Genomic DNA, 16,838 nt, shown 5'->3' on the forward strand with positions numbered 1-16,838 from the left:
TGTGATATTGGTGTAGTATCACTATGCTGATAATGTAATGTGGCAGTTATAGGGCACTGCAGTATGGTGTGTACACAGATGGCAGCACATGTGTGATATTGGTGTAGTATCACTATGCTGATACTGTAATGTGGCAGTTATAGTGCTCTGCAGTATGGTGTGTACACAGATGGCAGCACATGTGTGATATTGGTGTAGTATCACTATGCTGATAATGTAATGTGGCAGTTATAGTGCTCTGCAGTATGGTGTGTACACAGATGGTACCAGCACATGTGTGATATTGGTGTATTATCACTATGCTGATAATGTAATGTGGCAGTTATAGTGCTCTGCAGTATGGTGTGTACACAGATGGTACCAGCACATGTGTGATATTGGTGTAGTATCACTATGCTGATACTGTAATGTGGCAGTTATAGTGCTCTGCAGTATGGTGTGTACACAGATGGTACCAGCACATGTGTGATATTGGTGTATTATCACTATGCTGATAATGTAATGTGGCAGTTATAGTGCTCTGCAGTATGGTGTGTACACAGATGGTACCAGCACATGTGTGATATTGGTGTAGTATCACTATGCTGATAATGTAATGTGGCAGTTATAGCGCTCTGCAGTATGGTGTGTACACAGATGGCAGCACATGTGTGATATTGGTGTATTATCACTATGCTGATAATGTAATGTGGCAGTTATAGTGCACTGCAGTATGGTGTGTACACAGATGGTACCAGCACATGTGTGATATTGGTGTAGTATCACTATGCTGATAATGTAATGTGGCAGTTATAGTGCACTGCAGTATGGTGTGTACACAGATGGCAGCACATGTGTGATATTGGTGTAGTATCACTATGCTGATAATGTAATGTGGCAGTTATAGTGCACTGCAGTATGGTGTGTACACAGATGGTACCAGCACATGTGTGATATTAGTGTATTATCACTATGCTGATAATGTAATGTGGCAGTTATAGTGCACTGCAGTATGGTGTGTACACAGATGGTACCAGCACATGTGTGATATTGGTGTATTATCACTATGCTGATAATGTAATGTGGCAGTTATAGTGCTCTGCAGTATGGTGTGTACACAGATGGCAGCACATGTGTGATATTGGTGTAGTATCACTATGCTGATAATGTAATGTGGCAGTTATAGTGCTCTGCAGTATGGTGTGTACACTGATGGTACCAGCACATGTGTGATATTGGTGTAGTATCACTATGCTGATAATGTAATGTGGCAGTTATAGTGCACTGCAGTATGGTGTGTACACAGATGGTACCAGCACATGTGTGATATTGGTGTAGTATCACTATGCTGATATTGTAATGTGGCAGTTATAGTGCCCTGCAGTATGGTGTGTACACAGATGGCAGCACATGTGTGATATTGGTGTAGTATCACTATGCTGATAATGTAATGTGGCAGTTATAGTGCTCTGCAGTATGGTGTGTACACAGATGGCAGTACATGTGTGATATTGGTGTAGTATCACTATGCTGATAATGTAATGTGGCAGTTATAGTGCACTGCAGTATGGTGTGTACACAGATGGTACCAGCACATGTGTGATATTGGTGTAGTATCACTATGCTGATAATGTAATGTGGCAGTTATAGTGCTCTGCAGTATGGTGTGTACACAGATGGTACCAGCACATGTGTGATATTGGTGTAGTATCACTATGCTGATAATGTAATGTGGCAGTTATAGTGCTCTGCAGTATGGTGTGTACACAGATGGTACCAGCACATGTGTGATATTGGTGTAGTATCACTATGCTGATAATGTAATGTGGCAGTTATAGGGCTCTGCAGTATGGTGTGTACACAGATGGTACCAGCACATGTGTGATATTGGTGTAGTATCACTATACTGATAATGTAATGTGGCAGTTATAGTGCTCTGCAGTATGGTGTGTACACAGATGGTACCAGCACATGTGTGATATTGGTGTATTATCACTATGCTGATAATGTAATGTGGCAGTTATAGTGCCCTGCAGTATGGTGTGTACACAGATGGTACCAGCACATGTGTGATATTGGTGTAGTATCACTATGCTGATAATGTAATGTGGCAGTTATAGTGCTCTGCAGTATGGTGTGTACACTGATGGCAGCACATGTGTGATATTGGTGTATTATCACTATGCTGATAATGTAATGTGGCAGTTATAGTGCACTGCAGTATGGTGTGTACACAGATGGTACCAGCACATGTGTGATATTGGTGTAGTATCACTATGCTGATAATGTAATGTGGCAGTTATAGCGCTCTGCAGTATGGTGTGTACACAGATGGTACCAGCACATGTGTGATATTGGTGTATAATCACTATGCTGATAATGTAATGTGGCAGTTATAGTGCTCTGCAGTATGGTGTGTACACAGATGGTACCAGCACATGTGTGATATTGGTGTAGTATCACTATGCTGATAATGTAATGTGGCAGTTATAGTGCTCTGCAGTATGATGTGTACACAGATGGTACCAGCACATGTGTGATATTGGTGTATTATCACTATGCTGATAATGTAATGTGGCAGTTATAGTGCTCTGCAGTATGGTGTGTACACAGATGGTACCAGCACATGTGTGATATTGGTGTATTATCACTATGCTGATAATGTAATGTAGCAGTTATAGTGCTCTGCAGTATGGTGTGTACACAGATGGCAGCACATGTGTGATATTGGTGTATTATCACTATGCTGATAATGTAATGTGGCAGTTATAGCGCTCTGCAGTATGGTGTGTACACAGATGGCAGCACATGTGTGATATTGGTGTATAATCACCATGCTGATAATGTAATGTGGCAGTTATAGTGCTCTGCAGTATGGTGTGTACACAGATGGTACCAGCACATGTGTGATATTGGTGTAGTATCACTATGCTGATAATGTAATGTGGCAGTTATAGTGCTCTGCAGTATGGTGTGTACACAGATGGTACCAGCACATGTGTGATATTGGTGTAGTATCACTATGCTGATAATGTAATGTGGCAGTTATAGTGCTCTGCAGTATGGTGTGTACACAGATGGCAGCACATGTGTGATATTGGTGTAGTATCACTATGCTGATAATGTAATGTGGCAGTTATAGTGCTCTGCAGTATGGTGTGTACACAGATGGCAGCACATGTGTGATATTGGTGTATTATCACTATGCTGATAATGTAATGTGGCAGTTATAGTGCTCTGCAGTATGGTGTGTACACAGATGGCAGTACATGTGTGATATTGGTGTATTATCACTATGCTGATAATGTAATGTGGCAGTTATAGTGCTCTGCAGTATGGTGTGTACACAGATGGCAGTACATGTGTGATATTGGTGTATTATCACTATGCTGATAAGGTAATGTGGCAGTTATAGTGCACTGCAGTATGGTGTGTACACAGATGGCAGCACACGTGTGATATTGGTGTATTATCACTATGCTGATAATGTAATGTGGCAGTTATAGCGCTCTGCAGTATGGTGTGTACACAGATGGTACCAGTACATGTGTGATATTGGTGTAGTATCACTATGCTGATAATGTAATGTGGCAGTTATAGTGCTCTGCAGTATGGTGTGTACACAGATGGTACCAGCACATGTGTGATATTGGTGTATTATCACTATGCTGATAATGTAATGTGGCAGTTATAGCGCTCTGCAGTATGGTGTGTACACAGATGGTACCAGCACATGTGTGATATTGGTGTATTATCACTAAGCTGATAATGTAATGTGGCAGTTATAGCGCTCTGCAGTATGGTGTGTACACAGATGGCAGCACATGTGTGATATTGGTGTAGTATCACTATGCTGATAATGTAATGTGGCAGTTATAGTGCTCTGCAGTATGGTGTGTACACAGATGGCAGCACATGTGTGATATTGGTGTAGTATCACTATGCTGATAATGTAATGTGGCAGTTATAGTGCTCTGCAGTATGGTGTGTACACAGATGGTACCAGCACATGTGTGATATTGGTGTACTATCACTATGCTGATAATGTAATGTGGCAGTTATAGTGCTCTGCAGTATGGTGTGTACACAGATGGTACCAGCACATGTGTGATATTGGTGTATTATCACTATGCTGATAATGTAATGTGGCAGTTATAGTGCTCTGCAGTATGGTGTGTACACAGATGGCAGCACATGTGTGATATTGGTGTATTATCACTATGCTGATAATGTAATGTGGCAGTTATAGTGCTCTGCAGTATGGTGTGTACACAGATGGTACCAGCACATGTGTGATATTGGTGTATTATCACTATGCTGATAATGTAATGTGGCAGTTATAGTGCACTGCAGTATGGTGTGTACACAGATGGTACCAGCACATGTGTGATATTGGTGTATTATCACTATGCTGATAATGTAATGTGGCAGTTATAGTGCTCTGCAGTATGGTGTGTACACAGATGGCAGCACATGTGTGATATTGGTGTATTATCACTATGCTGATAATGTAATGTGGCAGTTATAGTGCTCTGCAGTATGGTGTGTACACAGATGGCAGCACATGTGTGATATTGGTGTAGTATCACTATGCTGATAATGTAATGTGGCAGTTATAGTGCTCTGCAGTATGGTGTGTACACAGATGGTAGCAGCACATGTGTGATATTGGTGTAGTATCACTATGCTGATAATGTAATGTGGCAGTTATAGTGCTCTGCAGTATGGTGTGTACACAGATGGTACCAGCACATGTGTGATATTGGTGTAGTATCACTATGCTGATAATGTAATGTGGCAGTTATAGTGCACTGCAGTATGGTGTGTACACAGATGGCAGCACATGTGTGATATTGGTGTATTATCACTATGCTGATAATGTAATGTGGCAGTTATAGCGCTCTGCAGTATGGTGTGTACACAGATGGTACCAGCACATGTGTGATATTGGTGTAGTATCACTATGCTGATAATGTAATGTGGCAGTTATATTGCTCTGCAGTATGGTGTGTACACAGATGGCAGCACATGTGTGATATTGGTGTAGTATCACTATGCTGATAATGTAATGTGGCAGTTATAGTGCTCTGCAGTATGGTGTGTACACAGATGGTACCAGCACATGTGTGATATTGGTGTAGTATCACTATGCTGATAATGTAATGTGGCAGTTATAGTGCTCTGCAGTATGGTGTGTACACAGATGGCAGCACATGTGTGATATTGGTGTAGTATCACTATGCTGATAATGTAATGTGGCAGTTATAGCGCTCTGCAGTATGGTGTGTACACAGATGGCAGCACATGTGTGATATTGGTGTATTATCACTATGCTGATAATGTAATGTGGCAGTTATAGTGCTCTGCAGTATGGTGTGTACACAGATGGCAGCACATGTGTGATATTGGTGTAGTATCACTATGCTGATAATGTAATGTGGCAGTTATAGTGCTCTGCAGTATGGTGTGTACACAGATGGCAGCACATGTGTGATATTGGTGTAGTATCACTATGCTGATAATGTAATGTGGCAGTTATAGTGCTCTGCAGTATGGTGTGTACACAGATGGCAGCACATGTGTGATATTGGTGTATTATCACTATGCTGATAATGTAATGTGGCAGTTATAGCGCTCTGCAGTATGGTGTGTACACAGATGGTACCAGCACATGTGTGATATTGGTGTATTATCACTATGCTGATAATGTAATGTGGCAGTTATAGTGCTCTGCAGTATGGTGTGTACACAGATGGTACCAGCACATGTGTGATATTGGTGTATTATCACTATGCTGATAATGTAATGTGGCAGTTATAGTGCTCTGCAGTATGGTGTGTACACAGATGGTACCAGCACATGTGTGATATTGGTGTAGTATCACTATGCTGATAATGTAATGTGGCAGTTATAGTGCCCTGCAGTATGGTGTGTACACAGATGGTACCAGCACATGTGTGATATTGGTGTAGTATCACTATGCTGATAATGTAATGTGGCAGTTATAGTGCACTGCAGTATGGTGTGTACACAGATGGTACCAGCACATGTGTGATATTGGTGTAGTATCACTATGCTGATAATGTAATGTGGCAGTTATAGTGCTCTGCAGTATGGTGTGTACACTGATGGTACCAGCACATGTGTGATATTGGTGTAGTATCACTATGCTGATAATGTAATGTGGCAGTTATAGCGCTCTGCAGTATGGTGTGTACACAGATGGCAGCACATGTGTGATATTGGTGTATAATCACTATGCTGATAATGTAATGTGGCAGTTATAGTGCTCTGCAGTATGGTGTGTACACAGATGGCAGCACATGTGTGATATTGGTGTAGTATCACTATGCTGATAATGTAATGTGGCAGTTATAGTGCACTGCAGTATGGTGTGTACACAGATGGCAGCACATGTGTGATATTGGTGTAGTATCACTATGCTGATAATGTAATGTGGCAGTTATAGTGCTCTGCAGTATGGTGTGTACACAGATGGTACCAGCACATGTGTGATATTGGTGTAGTATCACTATGCTGATAATGTAATGTGGCAGTTATAGTGCTCTGCAGTATGGTGTGTACACTGATGGTACCAGCACATGTGTGATATTGGTGTAGTATCACTATGCTGATAATGTAATGTGGCAGTTATAGCGCTCTGCAGTATGGTGTGTACACAGATGGCAGCACATGTGTGATATTGGTGTATAATCACTATGCTGATAATGTAATGTGGCAGTTATAGTGCTCTGCAGTATGGTGTGTACACAGATGGTACCAGCACATGTGTGATATTGGTGTAGTATCACTATGCTGATAATGTAATGTGGCAGTTATAGTGCTCTGCAGTATGGTGTGTACACAGATGGCAGCACATGTGTGATATTGGTGTAGTATCACTATGCTGATAATGTAATGTGGCAGTTATAGTGCACTGCAGTATGGTGTGTACACAGATGGCAGCACATGTGTGATATTGGTGTAGTATCACTATGCTGATAATGTAATGTGGCAGTTATAGGGCACTGCAGTATGGTGTGTACACAGATGGCAGCACATGTGTGATATTGGTGTAGTATCACTATGCTGATACTGTAATGTGGCAGTTATAGTGCTCTGCAGTATGGTGTGTACACAGATGGCAGCACATGTGTGATATTGGTGTAGTATCACTATGCTGATAATGTAATGTGGCAGTTATAGTGCTCTGCAGTATGGTGTGTACACAGATGGTACCAGCACATGTGTGATATTGGTGTATTATCACTATGCTGATAATGTAATGTGGCAGTTATAGTGCTCTGCAGTATGGTGTGTACACAGATGGTACCAGCACATGTGTGATATTGGTGTAGTATCACTATGCTGATACTGTAATGTGGCAGTTATAGTGCTCTGCAGTATGGTGTGTACACAGATGGTACCAGCACATGTGTGATATTGGTGTATTATCACTATGCTGATAATGTAATGTGGCAGTTATAGTGCTCTGCAGTATGGTGTGTACACAGATGGTACCAGCACATGTGTGATATTGGTGTAGTATCACTATGCTGATAATGTAATGTGGCAGTTATAGTGCACTGCAGTATGGTGTGTACACAGATGGTACCAGCACATGTGTGATATTGGTGTAGTATCACTATGCTGATAATGTAATGTGGCAGTTATAGTGCTCTGCAGTATGGTGTGTACACAGATGGTACCAGCACATGTGTGATATTGGTGTAGTATCACTATGCTGATAATGTAATGTGGCAGTTATAGTGCTCTGCAGTATGGTGTGTACACAGATGGCAGCACATGTGTGATATTGGTGTATTATCACTATGCTGATAATGTAATGTGGCAGTTATAGTGCACTGCAGTATGGTGTGTACACAGATGGTACCAGCACATGTGTGATATTGGTGTAGTATCACTATGCTGATAATGTAATGTGGCAGTTATAGTGCACTGCAGTATGGTGTGTACACAGATGGCAGCACATGTGTGATATTGGTGTAGTATCACTATGCTGATAATGTAATGTGGCAGTTATAGTGCACTGCAGTATGGTGTGTACACAGATGGTACCAGCACATGTGTGATATTAGTGTATTATCACTATGCTGATAATGTAATGTGGCAGTTATAGTGCACTGCAGTATGGTGTGTACACAGATGGTACCAGCACATGTGTGATATTGGTGTATTATCACTATGCTGATAATGTAATGTGGCAGTTATAGTGCTCTGCAGTATGGTGTGTACACAGATGGCAGCACATGTGTGATATTGGTGTAGTATCACTATGCTGATAATGTAATGTGGCAGTTATAGTGCTCTGCAGTATGGTGTGTACACTGATGGTACCAGCACATGTGTGATATTGGTGTAGTATCACTATGCTGATAATGTAATGTGGCAGTTATAGTGCACTGCAGTATGGTGTGTACACAGATGGTACCAGCACATGTGTGATATTGGTGTAGTATCACTATGCTGATATTGTAATGTGGCAGTTATAGTGCCCTGCAGTATGGTGTGTACACAGATGGCAGCACATGTGTGATATTGGTGTAGTATCACTATGCTGATAATGTAATGTGGCAGTTATAGTGCTCTGCAGTATGGTGTGTACACAGATGGCAGTACATGTGTGATATTGGTGTAGTATCACTATGCTGATAATGTAATGTGGCAGTTATAGTGCACTGCAGTATGGTGTGTACACAGATGGTACCAGCACATGTGTGATATTGGTGTAGTATCACTATGCTGATAATGTAATGTGGCAGTTATAGTGCTCTGCAGTATGGTGTGTACACAGATGGTACCAGCACATGTGTGATATTGGTGTAGTATCACTATGCTGATAATGTAATGTGGCAGTTATAGTGCTCTGCAGTATGGTGTGTACACAGATGGTACCAGCACATGTGTGATATTGGTGTAGTATCACTATGCTGATAATGTAATGTGGCAGTTATAGGGCTCTGCAGTATGGTGTGTACACTGATGGCAGCACATGTGTGATATTGGTGTATTATCACTATGCTGATAATGTAATGTGGCAGTTATAGTGCACTGCAGTATGGTGTGTACACAGATGGTACCAGCACATGTGTGATATTGGTGTAGTATCACTATGCTGATAATGTAATGTGGCAGTTATAGCGCTCTGCAGTATGGTGTGTACACAGATGGTACCAGCACATGTGTGATATTGGTGTATAATCACTATGCTGATAATGTAATGTGGCAGTTATAGTGCTCTGCAGTATGGTGTGTACACAGATGGTACCAGCACATGTGTGATATTGGTGTAGTATCACTATGCTGATAATGTAATGTGGCAGTTATAGTGCTCTGCAGTATGATGTGTACACAGATGGTACCAGCACATGTGTGATATTGGTGTATTATCACTATGCTGATAATGTAATGTGGCAGTTATAGTGCTCTGCAGTATGGTGTGTACACAGATGGTACCAGCACATGTGTGATATTGGTGTATTATCACTATGCTGATAATGTAATGTAGCAGTTATAGTGCTCTGCAGTATGGTGTGTACACAGATGGCAGCACATGTGTGATATTGGTGTATTATCACTATGCTGATAATGTAATGTGGCAGTTATAGCGCTCTGCAGTATGGTGTGTACACAGATGGCAGCACATGTGTGATATTGGTGTATAATCACCATGCTGATAATGTAATGTGGCAGTTATAGTGCTCTGCAGTATGGTGTGTACACAGATGGTACCAGCACATGTGTGATATTGGTGTAGTATCACTATGCTGATAATGTAATGTGGCAGTTATAGTGCTCTGCAGTATGGTGTGTACACAGATGGTACCAGCACATGTGTGATATTGGTGTAGTATCACTATGCTGATAATGTAATGTGGCAGTTATAGTGCTCTGCAGTATGGTGTGTACACAGATGGCAGCACATGTGTGATATTGGTGTAGTATCACTATGCTGATAATGTAATGTGGCAGTTATAGTGCTCTGCAGTATGGTGTGTACACAGATGGCAGCACATGTGTGATATTGGTGTATTATCACTATGCTGATAATGTAATGTGGCAGTTATAGTGCTCTGCAGTATGGTGTGTACACAGATGGCAGTACATGTGTGATATTGGTGTATTATCACTATGCTGATAATGTAATGTGGCAGTTATAGTGCTCTGCAGTATGGTGTGTACACAGATGGCAGTACATGTGTGATATTGGTGTATTATCACTATGCTGATAAGGTAATGTGGCAGTTATAGTGCACTGCAGTATGGTGTGTACACAGATGGCAGCACACGTGTGATATTGGTGTATTATCACTATGCTGATAATGTAATGTGGCAGTTATAGCGCTCTGCAGTATGGTGTGTACACAGATGGTACCAGTACATGTGTGATATTGGTGTAGTATCACTATGCTGATAATGTAATGTGGCAGTTATAGTGCTCTGCAGTATGGTGTGTACACAGATGGTACCAGCACATGTGTGATATTGGTGTATTATCACTATGCTGATAATGTAATGTGGCAGTTATAGCGCTCTGCAGTATGGTGTGTACACAGATGGTACCAGCACATGTGTGATATTGGTGTATTATTACTAAGCTGATAATGTAATGTGGCAGTTATAGCGCTCTGCAGTATGGTGTGTACACAGATGGCAGCACATGTGTGATATTGGTGTAGTATCACTATGCTGATAATGTAATGTGGCAGTTATAGTGCTCTGCAGTATGGTGTGTACACAGATGGCAGCACATGTGTGATATTGGTGTAGTATCACTATGCTGATAATGTAATGTGGCAGTTATAGTGCTCTGCAGTATGGTGTGTACACAGATGGTACCAGCACATGTGTGATATTGGTGTACTATCACTATGCTGATAATGTAATGTGGCAGTTATAGTGCTCTGCAGTATGGTGTGTACACAGATGGTACCAGCACATGTGTGATATTGGTGTATTATCACTATGCTGATAATGTAATGTGGCAGTTATAGTGCTCTGCAGTATGGTGTGTACACAGATGGCAGCACATGTGTGATATTGGTGTATTATCACTATGCTGATAATGTAATGTGGCAGTTATAGTGCTCTGCAGTATGGTGTGTACACAGATGGTACCAGCACATGTGTGATATTGGTGTATTATCACTATGCTGATAATGTAATGTGGCAGTTATAGTGCACTGCAGTATGGTGTGTACACAGATGGTACCAGCACATGTGTGATATTGGTGTATTATCACTATGCTGATAATGTAATGTGGCAGTTATAGTGCTCTGCAGTATGGTGTGTACACAGATGGCAGCACATGTGTGATATTGGTGTATTATCACTATGCTGATAATGTAATGTGGCAGTTATAGTGCTCTGCAGTATGGTGTGTACACAGATGGCAGCACATGTGTGATATTGGTGTATTATCACTATGCTGATAATGTAATGTGGCAGTTATAGTGCTCTGCAGTATGGTGTGTACACAGATGGCAGCACATGTGTGATATTGGTGTATTATCACTATGCTGATAATGTAATGTGGCAGTTATAGTGCTCTGCAGTATGGTGTGTACACAGATGGCAGCACATGTGTGATATTGGTGTAGTATCACTATGCTGATAATGTAATGTGGCAGTTATAGTGCTCTGCAGTATGGTGTGTACACAGATGGCACCAGCACATGTGTGATATTGGTGTAGTATCACTATGCTGATGTGGCAGTTATAGTGCTCTGCAGTATGGTGTGTGCATTTTTTCCTTCCGGCTTGAAGTGCGAGCAGTGAGGCCTGCAATGCGACCAATCAGACGCGTGGAAGCTATTTGGAGCGCTGGGAGGACGCGCACTTATGGGTAAATAACCTCTTCACTCCCTGCCACACACCTGAGCAAACTAAAGGTCATTTAAATGAGGAATTGGAGTGCTTAAGCACCTGTTATTACTGATGAGAGCATCCCTGAGCAGAGGATGAAGTACCTCAGTGAACTTGTCGGCCACCATGTACCGCACTCGCCACGACTTGTCTTCTGCCGCTTGTCTCAGTGTCGGCATCACCAGAGGCTCCAGCTCTTCCTGAGGTAACAGCTGAGCAATATTCACACAAGCCTCCACAGCCAGCAGACGCACAGAATCCTGGGAAAATGCAGTCATGGGTGAGTAACTGACCAATAGCAAGCCCCAGCCTAGGAACAGAGGAAACGGTCACAGGGTACCTGCTCATCCGACGCCAGGTTGGAGAACATTGGGATGATTTCACTCTTGACATGTTCCAGCTCCAACACTTTAGCAAATTCCCCCAGTTTAGAGGCGGCCGCTCGCCTGACCATCGGGGTGTCATCTGAGCACAGATTCCGGAAATGTCTGCACACGACAGAAACTTCTGAGGTTACCAATCATTTCAGCTAAAACAGGAATTATCAAAGCTAAACCATAACCTAAAAAAACGGGGGAGGTGTTAGAATAACGAGAGCTCCATATTAGGGGCAATATGGTGGGAGAGGAGCACAATAAGGGGAACATGTTACAGGACAGAATGAGGCCTTTGCTATGGGGGAAATAATGGCTGCACCTGAGTGTGGGAAGAACGAGGGCACTGTAAAGCAACTACTGACTCAGTAGCACAGCCTCAGACTTGAGTTTAACATGCACGTTTCAGACCACCTATCCAGGTTTTCATAATACGTGTGCAGTCTCTGCATAGTGCAAACCTGAACTAAGAATTATTGCTTACTAATGTAGAAAGACTTAACACTTACTGTCGGAGTTCTGCTTTAACAGTGCTGGAGACCCTGGGATAGCATACGCTGAACAGGCCACAAGCAGACGTGCGTGAGGTGAACCAGTCCCCACTGGCCAAGCGCTTTACCAGTGGTACAAAATGAGCTTCGAGGTCTGAAGGAGAATGCTCATGAGAAATGGCGCGCAGAGATTCCACAGCCTTGTCCCTCACCACTGTCTCCTCAACGGTGGCCAAGCTCTCCAGTGGTGGCTGCAACAAACATCACATGAGGGTTACTCTAACATGGCAGACATATAGATTCAGGATCTCCTCAGCTTCCTGTCACCAATGTGGTCTACTAAGTGTGACGTATGCGCAGTCACCCACCTATTCCTCTTCCCTTTGCTGTAGTTTACCATAAAGCCTCAGACCCTGAGGGAATCCTGAAGACAGTCAGAACTGCAGGCAAAGTAACCTTTTGGATTGGTTGGTGAGTCCACACACAGTCCAATTTTGATTGTATATACAATCGATACAATCTGTGCTCTCATATAGAGGCCAGGTCGCTGCCACCAATCCGCAATAAAAGCGTGCAAATGCGCTAATTCTAACTCTAGCTAAATCCTGTAGGAAAAAGGGTTAATTTGACAACCTTTCTAGAGATAGCAAAACTAACCATATTTAATACCAAAACAGTTATGGTAACATGTCTCTCTGAAGACGTGAATTCTTTTGGCGGAGATTTGTTTCAGAACCGCACTTAGATGAACGATTTTTTAATCGTTTATCTAAAGAAATAATGCAGAACAAAATATAGCAATAGAAACAAATTGATACAGAAATAATAAGTGTTCAATATGAAAATAATAGCTGATTACAGTCTGAGCAGTTTATCAAGTTACCGTGCCCTTTGCAATAATCAGTCCCACAGAAGATTTGAAGTCCAGTTATGGAAAGTTCTGTGGAATAGATGGAAGTCTTGTAATGCCAATTCCTTTGATGGTATCGGAAGGCTGGACAAAAGACTCTCTCCTCTGTCCAGCATTGTTGATTTTAACTCTTCCTCTGCCAGAGGGCGGAGTTGTAAAAGGAGATGGGTGTTGTATACCTTCTCCCGCCCTTTGTCATGACAAGCAGAAAGAGTAGGCAATAACTGGAATGATCATAGCTCGGCAACAGCCGACCAAAACCTGCAGCGAGTGACACGGGCGCGCTTCTAGCGTTCTCTGTGTCACACAGATACCAAACATGTGCCTCTTGGGGTATCCCGAGGCAAATCACACTGTTTCTTGTTTTCGGATAATGGTAGGGACGTTCTGATTGGTTCTACCACACACAAATCATTTCTACTAATGGTCTGCTAATTTTGTAATGGCTAGCCTCGACAGAAAACTGATTCATTTAGTAAAATGACAATGACTTATTCCTTCATATTAAAGGTGAATTAAAAGTCATTCTCTCCAACTCTCTAACTCCCCTCAGGCTAGATGCAGGAATGTGGTGCTTAATGACTTTATGAGGGGTCTGTTCTGGCCTAGCTAGTATCATCTTTGAAGTAGATTTGTGAGCTATGTGAATGGCTCTGGTTTTAGGGTTTTATGGGGGATCTCGGGAAGTACAAACAAACACTCACTCACATCCTCCAGTGCAGGGGTGGTGAGATGGAAGAGCACCGAGTTTCTAAAAGCTAGGCTAATGAATTAAAGGGGCTCTCCAGATCATAGTTTGGGCGCATTTACATGCGCTTGCCGCAATGGCGTTCGCGAAAACGTGACACTAAGCCCTGGCCAGACTTGACAACTAAGTCCACTCTCCTCCAGAACAGGCAGCTATACTGCTGGAGTGGAAAGATTGCATAATCACAGCAGCTAAAGAGGTCTATTGTGGCGGGAACTTGTCTGGCCGGAAGCAGGAAGCCCAGGAGAGTTTGGGGCCATGCCAGGGCTAAGTACATCCCAGAAGCACTTCCTACAAACTACAGTCTTCAAACCTGGAAGCTATGATCATTCAAAACTGTAGAGGGCGGAATCAAGCAGAAACTGCATAACCACATTCCCTGCAGGGTTCATGTACTGAGAGACTATGGCTGCATCCCACTCATTCATGTCCTGCAAGGCTGGTTGCCAGTCAGGTGGGGGCATTTCTTGCAAGCTTCTGCTCCAATGCGGAGATTGCTCTATGTATGGCCTGTAGTGGTGGAGTGCATACACTTGTGGAAAAGGAAGTATTAGAGATACAAGGCCCTGGAATACCTACAGATTAGCTATATAGGGAGTCAACTCAATTACATTGGCAACAAAACAAAATGAATGACAACATTTGGCTGGGCTGGGGGGGGGGGGGGGGGGATTGTTCGCAGGCACTGCTGTATATTTCTTGCTATACAGTGGTGTGAAAAACTATTTGCCCCCTTCCTGATTTCTTATTCTTCTGCATGTTTGTCACACTTAAATGTTTCTGCTCATCAAAACCCGTTAACTATTAGTCAAAGATAACATAATTGAACACAATATGCAGTTTTAAATGATGGTTTTTATTATTTAGTGAGAAAAAAAAAAACAGGGCTGTGGAATCGGTCCAAAAATCCACCGACTCCGACTCCTCAGTTTAGGATTCCACCGACTCCGACTCCACGACTCCGACTCCTCTAATTTGCATATTACAATTTTGTTGATTTAAAGTATGTAACATGAAATTCGTCTCTTAACTGCCAACGCTTAGGAATTTTACAAGACAACTGAAGTGAGGATATGTAGACTACTATATTTATTCCCTTTAGACTAAAACTAGTCCTTGGTAAGAGTACTTGTAAAAGGTACAAACCGGAACAAAGAACATCTATCAGGCCCTAGGCAATGTAAGTGTGGGTACATGTAAGAGTGATGTGCAGGTACTCTGCAGGGGAATGAGGAGATTCTTCCTCTATTACACATTCTTCATGCACAATCTGAGCATGGATCAGGCCCTAGGCAATGTAACTGTGGGTACATGTAAGAATGATGTGCAGGTACTCTGCAGGGGAATGAGGAGATTCTTCCTCTATTACACATTCTTCATGCACAATCTGAACATGGATCAGGCCCTAGGCAATGTAACTGTGGGTACATGTAAGAGTGATGTGCAGGTACTCTGCAGGGGAATGAGGAGATTCTTCCTCTATTACACATTCTTCATGCACAATCTGAACATGGATCAGGCCCTAGGCAATGTAACTGTGGGTACATGTAAGAATGATGTGCAGGTACTCTGCAGGGGAATGAGGAGATTCTTCCTCTATTACACATTCTTCATGCACAATCTGAACATGGATCAGGCCCTAGGCAATGTAAGTGTGGGTACATGTAAGAGTGATGTGCAGGTACTCTGCAGGGGAATGAGGAGATTCTTCCTCTATTACACATTCTTCATGCACAATCTGAACATGGATCAGGCCCTAGGCAATGTAACTGTGGGTACATGTAAGAGTGATGTGCAGGTACTCTGCAGGGGAATGAGGGGATTCTTCCTCTATTACACATTCTTCATGCACAATCTGAACATGGATCAGACCCTAGGCAATGTAACTGTGGGTACATGTAAGAGTGATGTGCAGGTACTCTGCAGGGGAATGAGGAGATTCTTCCTCTATTACACATTCTTCATGCACAATCTGAACATGGATCAGGCCCTAGACAATGTGACTGTGGGTACATGTAAGAATGATGTGCAGGTACTCTGCAGGGGAATGAGGAGATTGTAAACAGACAACACCTCTGTGTTCAATGTGCACAGCATTCTCAGTGGATTCCCTGCAGCTCTGTGGGGAGTGCATATGTAGAGTATAGTACTACTGTGTAACAAAGTAAACCTGAGACAGATGAAATTAAAGTTTGCATAAATCAGCATCAATGCAGAATTATTTCCATCTCGTTGACCATCTCTATTAGTGACACAGCTACACATCAGGCTTTATTCTTACAGCATAGATGTTATTTAGTATATATGAGATTCCTGTGTACACATCATATATACAGTCACAATCAGATATGTATATCTGACCTTAAAAATATGGGGACTGCTTTATTGAAGCAGCACAAGTAACTAATTTTGATTGGTTTATTTCATTTTTGTGGACTAAGCACAGCTA

The 16,838-nt window shown here is 42.3% G+C and overlaps 1 protein-coding gene across 1 annotated transcript in view; it reads right to left on the reverse strand.

The window, feature by feature from the left end:
- The window catches only part of LOC137543622 (serine/threonine-protein phosphatase 2A 65 kDa regulatory subunit A alpha isoform-like), a gene marked incomplete at its 3' end in the record, with an annotated part of 183,382 nt that overhangs the window by 123,137 nt on the left and 43,407 nt on the right, over positions 1-16,838 (reverse strand). Inside the window, exons 4-6 of the mRNA XM_068264738.1 lie at positions 12,750-12,982; positions 12,207-12,354; positions 11,971-12,126 (exon numbers count right to left, since the gene is read on the reverse strand). Coding sequence (XP_068120839.1) covers positions 11,971-12,126; positions 12,207-12,354; positions 12,750-12,982 — 537 coding nt within the window. The remainder of the gene's footprint in view (positions 1-11,970; positions 12,127-12,206; positions 12,355-12,749; positions 12,983-16,838) is intronic.

The sequence above is a fragment of the Hyperolius riggenbachi genome, unplaced genomic scaffold, assembly GCF_040937935.1.
Source record: "Hyperolius riggenbachi isolate aHypRig1 unplaced genomic scaffold, aHypRig1.pri scaffold_132, whole genome shotgun sequence".
Taxonomy (NCBI): domain Eukaryota; kingdom Metazoa; phylum Chordata; class Amphibia; order Anura; family Hyperoliidae; genus Hyperolius; species Hyperolius riggenbachi.